This window comes from Rutidosis leptorrhynchoides, chromosome 7 (genome assembly GCF_046630445.1).
Source record: "Rutidosis leptorrhynchoides isolate AG116_Rl617_1_P2 chromosome 7, CSIRO_AGI_Rlap_v1, whole genome shotgun sequence".
In the NCBI taxonomy this organism is placed as follows: Eukaryota; Viridiplantae; Streptophyta; class Magnoliopsida; order Asterales; family Asteraceae; genus Rutidosis; species Rutidosis leptorrhynchoides.
Window position 1 is genome coordinate 232921680 of NC_092339.1, and position 9708 is coordinate 232931387.

At 39.7% G+C, this 9708-nt stretch overlaps 1 protein-coding gene across 1 annotated transcript; it reads right to left on the minus strand.

The window, feature by feature from the left end:
* Positions 1-5016: 5016 nt before the first annotated feature.
* On the minus strand, positions 5017-6031 carry LOC139859905 (uncharacterized). Its single transcript, XM_071848679.1, has 3 exons — positions 5931-6031; positions 5740-5819; positions 5017-5606 (listed from the first exon to the last, which is right to left on the minus strand). The coding sequence occupies exons 1-3, from the start codon at positions 6029-6031 to the stop codon at positions 5017-5019; spliced, it is 771 nt and encodes a 256-aa protein (XP_071704780.1).
* Positions 6032-9708: the final 3677 nt, after the last annotated feature.

Sequence of the window (9708 nt, forward strand, 5' to 3'; positions counted from 1 at the left end):
TGTGATCACTTTGTGCTTAGGGTGCCCGTGAGATACCCTTGGAAGCATCGGAGATTATAATAGTGATCGACGGGTGATGGTAATTCGACGGTTACGAAAGTCGAAGTTTAAGAGCATTGTGACGAATACTTCTTATGAAGTGACGGGTGAGCGAATCTTGTTGCTCTTAAGTGATAGACGGGTAGAGATGACCGGTGAGCCGGTGACGGACTTAATGGTCGGTTAGTCCGAAGGATATGATGAAGTGTTGACATTGTGGTGGACGCAATTATGGTGTCAGAATTGGTCACTCTTCTCCATGAGAGTGAGCAATTGTTGAAAAAGTTCGTTGCGTGGAAGGGCGGGTGATCTCGACTGAGATGCACGACTGAGTAAGCGGAGTGACATATGCCTAGGCTTAGAGGCATATGTAAGACTTTGGTGGAGTTTGCTTTTCGAACGATTAAGGTAGTTAGTTGTGAATTGTGGTATGAAGGTGCGATTTCATCGCGTGTACGATGTCTCAAGTGATTGTGCATGTCGGCTCTGAGAGCCTAAAGCGAATTTGCGGTGAATTGATGTTTATGACCAACGGTGAGAATGGTCAGGTGTGACGTGGAATTACAAATTCCGCAGGATGTTATCATCTTGGCGGTGAGAATAGGGAGATAAATCCTAAGTGGGGGAGTTTTTACTGCTGCCTAAGGAAAACTCCAGTGGTGTTATGTATAGTGAAATGTTGGAGCGTACCGTGCTAAGCCTCAATAGGTATTCGGAGTTCCTGGCGAGGAAGAGTGACGGGTTGCTAATGACGACTCGAGATCGTGCTTTACGATTGTGAGTTACAACTCTAGAATGTTATGCGTGAAGATCGTGATGATGGGATCGAAGGAAGTGTAAGACTTCCTTTGTAAGGTGGTCGTGTAGTACCAATGTGCGGTATGAGACCAAATGTGAAGTTTGAGATCCCGGAGTGAGAGAATGAAGTGTCGTTGCGAGTGCTCCCGTAGTGAAAAATCTGGGTTGTCATGAAACCCGGATAGTATAATTGAATGAGAACGAGTTCGATATCGTGGCGAATATCGTATTTTTCCTGTCGGGAAATGCAATCGTGAAGATTGTCAGTGGATTATTCCACTTTATGGATGAATGTGAGGCGGAGAGTGTCGATTCTGATTGTCTCACATCGAGACACGCAGATGTTGTTTGTTTGCGAGAGTGTGCTCCCTAGTGATGCGACTGTTAGTTGCATTGAAATGTTGAGACCATCCTTAACGGACGGTCTAGTAGGAAAGTTCACCTGGCGTGGTGAATATTTTTGTGAGTCGTGTGGCGAATTGCGGAAATTTTGTGATGATGATTCGCCGTTGACGGGATTTTGGTATACGAATAGCTTCTATGCTAGTACTAGGAAGCCGTATTATATGGTTCAGAGGATAAACCCTATGACGATGTGTTGATGTTTCATCTAATTCGTGACGTATTATTGAAGGATTGATCCGGTGTAGAGCCGGAGGGAGTTTGGTTCTTGGCCTAAAGAATATTCAGGAATGATCGGTCGAGTAGTACGGTTATGAACCGAATGAGTACAAAATTTTAAGGAAACATGAATCCTTCTCGATTTGGATTAATGTAAGACTTGGTTCGCGGCGTAGTGAATTTAGAAGATCGCATAGGGCGATATAGTTATGGATGACGCTTGTTGCGTGTTGCAGCCGTGAGAACTTGAAGGAAAATGTGGTATTTTTCGTATTTCCTAAATGGAAATTCTGGAAGTTGAGTGTATGAGATACCGTTTGTTGCAGTAATGCGTGCTAGTGATTATTAGCGTGTGGTGAGATCTTAGAGTTCACGGAAGATGTTATGGTTGTCGGTGAAATGCTCTACTTTTAAGACGATTGTGAAGTGTATGGTACGAGTTTGGATACTCGGCGTAGAGCAAACGGTTGCAGTTGTTTTGACTCTAGGGTTGATTACCCGATATTGTTGTTAAATGTTGAGTCAGTGCACGAAGCGAGAATTCAGGTGCGTGATTACTACATGTGTAACTTCGCGTTGGAAGCGGAAATGTTCGAGGGAGAAGTGCTTAACTTCTAGTTTGGTGCGGATCACGAGGACGTGATCCTATTTAAGTGGGGGAGAGTTGTAACACCCCGTTTTTCAGTTACACGTTATTTCGAGAGTCATTCGAAATACGAGGCATGTAAGTGTATATTTGGATCCCAAATAAAGTTGGAGTTGATGTTCTAAAACCTTACCATTGGATAGTAAATCTCATTACGTTTCCAACGATATTTGATTCGTCGAAAACGGAGTTACGGTTTGAAAGTTACGACCAAAACAAGTTCAGTTTCAGACTCAATTCATTGGGACTCCGTCCAGACTTTGGGACGCCGTCCAACAATGAAGGTTAGGACGCCGTCCAAGCTTTTTGGACGCCGTCCAAGAATGAAGGGTGGGACGCCGTCCGGCCATTTTGGACGCCGTCCAGAAGGCCTGACGGGCCAGCAGCTCTATTTTACTCAAATTAAAAGGGGTAATTGGGTCTTTTCACTTGAGGTCGGTTTGGGATCATCAAAAATGATCTAGAACTCCATTTGGAGCTCATTCTCACCCACACAAAACACTCTCATCTTATTTTAGAGAGAGAGGGTTAATTTAGAGTGAGAAAGCTTGGTTTGGTGAAGAAGATGAGCGTTTCGGGTCAAAGCTCGAGAGTTAAGGTTGTTCACCTCGTTCACGGCTACGTGGTGGTAGTGTTGGTAAGCTCTAAATCCGAATTTCTTGTTAAGATTATTGTTTGAGTTAAAGTTTGTGCTAGTTAGAGTTATAACCCATTTATTGTGAAGTTTGGGGGTTTTTGGGGAAGATTCATGTATGTAAACCCGAATTGGTGACTTAGGGTTTCAATTGATGGAATTGTTAGTTTGGACCTTGCATGTGTTAGTTAAACCTTAGAACACTTGTATTGACTTGATTTTTGGGTGTAAACCCTAATCTAGGTCAAAATGGGTCGAATGGGTATTTTGGGTCAAGTGAGCTTGATTCGGTGTCAAACTAAGTTATGGGTCAAGATTTGATGAACCAAGTATATAAATGTTTGATTCAAGTGTTAAATGGTATTTTGGAAACTTAGTCACTAGCCGTTAGTGATTAAAGATGTTTTTGGGACTTATGTCAAAATGGGTTGACTTAGATGGGTCAAATTTGGTAATGACTTTAATTTTGGATTAATTGGATGATAAGCAATTTTGGTTAAATTGTACTTGTTGGATGGGTCGGAATTACCACCTGTAGTGGTAATTGGTGAGGTCCACTTTATGTGTCTAAATGGGCGGTTTGTAGTGATAGGTGTAAACCCTTGGTTAAGGGTGTTGAAGTCGAATTCTCTCGTAGAGAATGTATGTTGATTGTTTGTATATCTATATGCGTATTATAGGTAAAAGGTTTGCTCGGTTGCTTTTGGAGGCGATTTACGTTTATGACTTGTGCGGGCAATTCGAGGTGAGTGGAATAATTATATGTGTAGGTATATAATGTATCTATTTGTTGTAGCGTGAAATGTGTAGTGTCGAGGTGCTAAGACACCATGTTTCACGTGAAGAGTGTAGCATCGAGGTGTTAAGATGCCACTCGGGTGTAGCATCGAGGTGTTAAGATGCCACCTAGGAGTGTAGTGTCGAGGTGTTAAGACACCACTCCGTAAAATAATGAGTGTTGCATCGAGGTGTTAAGATGCCACTCGGGGTGATGTGCCGAGGTGTTAAGGTGCCACCCTAGGGGTTAGTGGTGCGAGGTGTTAAGTGCCCTAACGGATGTTATGAACACCGATGGCGTTTTCGCGAGCGCCGTTCCCTTGTACTATTGGTTAACCATGGTTATTTGTGTTGTAGCGTAAGCATATTATATTTGTTCATATTATATATGCTTTTGTTATGTTAGCTTGATTATTGGAGGTTATAGCTTGTAATTGTGATGATAAGCTAATTGTGTTGCTAGCATGTATGCGGTATGTGAGTAAGTGTTTGCAAGTAGGTATATTATATATGTATGTGTATAATTATTGCATTCACTAAGCCTCGGCTTACCCCTCTCGTTGTTTACCTTTTTACAGGTATTGTGTTATTGATGTTAGCTAGTTGTTAGACTAGACGTGCAGGAGCGGTTGGGCTTGATGGGGTAGCTTTCGGATAATTGGACGCGGATGGGGGTTTTGGTAGTCCCCGGGATTATGCTCTTGGTATCGGGTTGGGTTGTAGAGTTCTAATCCGTCTAAAGAGATAAATGGGTCGAAACTGCTACTTTATTTGTAAAACGGGTCATTGTGAGCCCGGGGTTGGAAAACTTGTTTTTATGGTGGCAATATCTTAGTTTTACTTAATATGTCATATTGTGGAAATGGTTTCGTTGAAAAGTGTCGGGGAGCGAGTTTTTCGCTCGCGTGTAAACAAAAACTGATCAGTACTTTTTAGTTCATTGGGACGCCGTCCCAAATCCTTGGACGCCGTCCCAGTTGTAAAGGCAGGACGCCGTCCCGATTTCTGGACGTCGTCCAGATGGGCAGTCACAGAAATTTTTTTTTTGTGTCGTGTTTTTGGTAAATCAATGTTGGGTTGTTACATATTATTATTTTTTAATTTTTTTTGGCAAAAAACATGAATTAATATACATACAATTCTTTCATAAAATAGTGAAAAAAAATTGGGAAATACAGAAAGAGGCTGCAGGGAACTTACAAACAACACATATCCCCTAAAGCAAGCCCATTACAAAAGACTAAGAAGACGAAGCCCATTACAAATACAAGCTCTAAATGTGCATAGATAATACATAAACAAACTGAGATCGACTCTAAGCCAAAATAAAAAAACGCAGCCCTTCTATTTAAAACATCAACATCCATGGCTATGAATCCCACACGTGAAATTGGAATCTTTCGCAAACTTTCGCTTCCACTAGCCACTCAAATACTTTGTATTTTATACGAGCCAATACCACATTCCAACATGTGTAAATCCCGTTAAACAATACCTCGTTTCAAGCCAACCAAATCGCCCAATACGTAGCCGGCCCGATTAAGCTCCAAAACTTTGATGCATTTATACCCAAGCCCTTATAACAATCTAAAGAGAACTCCGAGACGGGCGAAGGCATGACCCAATAAATATTCCACCACTTGAACATAGCCGCCCAAATACTATAAGACCATGGACAATGTAAAAGAAGATGGTCTATCGATTCGATATCCGAACACCACCCGCACTTGTCATCCGAACCATCTCTCAAACAATGCCTAAAATGTAACACTTCTTTAACCAGTATTCCTCCTTGGATTGCTAACCAATGAAAGATAGTGATTTTGGAAGGGATACTTTTGTTCCATACAACATTAACCCAATCGAACTCTACATTCAAATTAGCAACAAGCGTAATCCGGGTGCCCTCCGCTACCGAATAGACCTTATCAACGGAGTGAACCCATTGAATCTCATCACCCTTATCATTATTATGCGATATAGGACCCAACAATGCCAAAAGCGTTTGTAATTGTGATTCTTCATACAAATCCCTCTCCTCATCCAACCCATATCCCAAATCATTGAACCATAAGAATCGACCCACCCCACCTCAGAAACATAAGCATGCTTTTAAACGAAATACGATATAGTGAAGGAAATTGATCCCTTAGCTTAGACACGCCTAGCCATATATCTTCCCAAAATAGAATACTCGAACCGTTACCAACCTTCCAACACCAACTCTGAGGGCTAATGATATCGACCAACTCGTCTACTCTTTGAAGCTTCACCAAGTCGAACCATATAGGGGACAATAGGCTCCTTTTTAAATTCGAAATATCAGAAAGAAGGTTACCAAGTAACTTAGGACTAAAGGGGGATAGCACCACTGATTTCCAAATTGGTTCACTGGAGGAACTTATCTTTACCTACCATTTTGCTAATAAAGTAAGATTTTTAAGTCTCAAAGGAACGATACCGAGCCCTCCACATTCTTTTGGTAGACACGCTTTACTCCATCTTACAAGAGCCATTTTTTTACCGAAGAGTAACCCCCCCCCCCAAACCGAAGTTTCTTCTTAGAGCTTCCAACTTTTTTAAAACTCCTTTAGGGGCTTTAAACAAGGACATATTATGTGTAGGTAAACTAGACAAGATGGCATTGACCATAATTAGCCTACCCCCCGTAGACAAACATCTTCCTTTTCTACCCCGATAACTTCTTTTTGAACTTAGCAATAATCGGATTCCAAGTAGCCATTCTTTTGTTCTTGGCCCCAATAGGAACACCAAGATAATCGAAAGGAAAGAAACCAGTGGAGCACTCAAATACACTCGCATACAATGAAATCTCGTCACTAGGCACATTCAAACCATACATTATCGTTTTTGAGGTGTTCATTTGTAAACTGGACACATGAAAAAATCGGTCAAGAATTTGACGAATTTGCCTCATTTCATCTATCGAAGGGTGCGCAAAAATAATAGTGTCATCGGCATATTGAGAATGATTAACACTATTATGATTATCGGCCACCCCTTTTAAACACCCACTCTCCAAAGCATTCGATAGTAATTTACTTAACACTCCAGTGATTAAAATGAATAGAAATGGGGATAAAGGATCACCTTGCCTAAGACCTCGCTTCATCTCGCCTTCTTTCGTAGGAGAGCCATTAATCAATACCGAAAATTTGATGTTAGAAATGCACGCTTTAATCCAATCAACAAATTTAGCACCGAAGCCCATTTGGATAAGAGTTTCCAAAAGAAACGCGTGTGACACACAATCGTATGCCTTAGCAAAATCAATCTTTAAAACACAACCCCCTTTTTCTTTCGTTTTGCAACATGCTAAATTTCATTCACTAACATAACACCATCAACCAATAATCTTGACGGGACGAAGGCATTTTGATTGAGGCTAACAACATGCCTCACGACCGACCGCAACCTATTAGCAATTGTTTTTGCAATAATTTTGTAAGGTGCATTAATGAGACTAATTGGGCGCATATGCTCAATCTTCTTCGGGTAATTCGATTTTGGGATAAGAACAATAAAGGAAGAATTAAATCCTCCTGGAAAGGAGGCGTTCGCGTAAAATTGGAGCATAAGTAACATTATATCATCTTTTAGAAAACTCCACCCTTTCTTAAAAAACTTCAACGAGAAACCATCGGGTCCCGGTGTTTTATCACCGTCAAAATTCTTAATAACCTCCCATACTTCACTATCCGAAAAACTCCTCTCATTGTAAGATGCTGACTGAACGGGCAGTTTTTTTAAGTTCACAGAAGCCCAATCCAGGCCTGCTACGTTTTGCAACTAGGCCGAGAATAAGCTGTAAAACAGGCCCAACACGCGAGTTTTGATTATATGCGAGAAAATAGGCCCAATAGTTTTGATTATATATGAAACATGTTATTTATTTATTATTATTGTAGTGATTCATAAGATTACCAAATATCCATATCCATATATGTAAGTGTCAAAAGTCAAATTTATTAATAAGTAAGCGGAAGCATTTTAAATTTAATCTTTTAACAAGTTTAACCATTTAAACATGAATCCCTTTGATAGATCTAGTCTTGTAATATATGCTAAAATGTAAATAGAGCTAGTTATGGAGTTTTTACCTCCTCTAATCAAAGAGGGTGAAGAAACTAGATGTAGAGAAGAAGATGATGAAAAAGGGCTTGTTTCTCACTTGAAACCTCAAGTTTTGTATACCCACAAGTATGCAACCAACACCACCTTTAGTTAGGATTTACAAGACACCAAATTACAAGCAAAATCAAACCAAAACCACCTTTTGGAACCCCTTCAAAATCGGCCAAAAAAATGGAGGAGGAAGAAGAAGATTTTTTGCTAGTTTGAAACTTGAGAGAAGTGTGTGTAAAGTTGTGCAAGAGTCATATGCATGTATGGGAGACTACAACTAGTTAAAGCAAGCATGGGAGGTGTCTTGGGACTCCCCAAAACCGTCCTCCTTTGTTCTTTTTTTTTTTTTTTTTTTTTTTTTTTTTTTTTTTTTTTTTTTTAATTAATGATTAAAGCATGCTTGAAACTAGTTACATACACTTTATTATGCATGTACATTTATATATGTTATAAACCTTTTATAAACATATAAATATACATATGTTACATGTACATGTATATTATTTATAAGCCACTTATAAATATATACATATAAGTTACTTGCACATCTATTCTATTTCATAACCATTTTATAAAATTATAACACACAAATAAGTTTAATCAACCAATTAAACTTATACTTAAAATTATCCAAATAATTTAATCTCAAGTATTTTACTTTAGAGAACCAATTTTCTAAAGTTTAAGTGTCAAGTATTAGTTTTAATAATCCAATCATTAAACAAATACATAAAGGTGTTGATAAACTTGTTATTGGGTATGACCCGACTTGGATCATAACATATTAGCCACATTAATTTATTATGTCTCTCGGGCATATAAAATACTATCAATCTCCCACTTGCACGAGAAACATAAGGAATTAATGCAAGTGACGGATACCACCTAACGACCGTCCATCACCCCCAATATGTTATGACTTAGTGCCATTCAATAACATCATCCCTTTCGAGTTCCCATCTCAAATATGATTAGGTGAATCTTTCACTATATCCTTTTGTCCTAGATGTCATGCTAAATCCAAGAGACATAGAGTGATCACTCTCTTATAGATTTAGCTTTATCAGGCCTTAGACATCTGACTCTCAACGAATAAGAGGGACAAATTCCATCTTGACTACATACGTCCTAGACACTACACCTTGCATCATACCTGAAGCCTCCCTTATGAGCTACCATGTTTCAGAATAGCGAAGGAAGGAATCAAAACACAATACTCGGTGAATATCTGAACCCAATATGTATCTCAGGTCAGAGGATACAATGATATTCTCCTTTACTCAAGATTACATGTGATCAACCACAAAGGCTCCATACAGTAAACCTTGAGAGCGGGTCTTCCAATATTTGTGTCCCACAAATATCTATGAACCTTGGTTGCAACCTTGCCCCACATTCAGTCCTTGAATGTTAACCAATCCAAGTTCATAATAGTCTAAACCTCACACTTGTTCCCACAATTGTGATCAACTACGGAATTTAGAATAATAATTTATTCATGGATAAATATGCAACATTGGAACATGACTCATAATTAAATTAATACCATAATTATATTAATGAGTTTGAACTAATTCGTTCCGTTACAATACATAAAGTAGATCAATTCCAATCACTAGAATATCGAAGCCCTAACGCACAAACATGTCCCTCATGTTTTGGCCCATGTAAAAGCTTCGTGAGTGGATCCGCAACATTATGATCTGTGTGAACTTTGTGAATACATATCTTTCCCTTTTCAACCTCATCCCTGATGTAGTTGAATCTCCGCTCAATGTGACGAGTCTTTTGATGAGCACGAGGTTCCTTGATTTGAGCAATCGCACCCTCGTTGTCACAAAAGATCTCAAGAGGGTCCTGAATGGAGGGGACCACTCCTAAGTCGTCGATGAATTTCTTCATCCATGCAGCTTCCTGAGCTGCCAGTGAGGCGGCAATGTACTCCGACTCTGTAGTGGATAACGCAACAACCTCCTGTTTCGAACTCTTCCAAGAGACCGCACCACCATTTAACATGAAGACATAACCGGATTGTGATCGAGAGTCA

Excerpts from the sequence above, each read along its gene's own strand:
- LOC139859905 (XM_071848679.1), bottom strand. The coding sequence starts at position 6,031 with ATGGCTCTTGTAAGATGGAGTAAAGCGTGTCTACCAAAAGAATGTGGA. Across the intron at positions 5,820-5,930 it reads CTTACTTTATTAGCAAAATG|GAGCCTATTGTCCCCTATAT; the intron begins GTAGGTAAAGAT and ends GAATTTAAAAAG. Across the intron at positions 5,607-5,739 it reads CGATATCATTAGCCCTCAGA|GTGGGGTGGGTCGATTCTTA; the intron begins GTTGGTGTTGGA and ends TATGTTTCTGAG.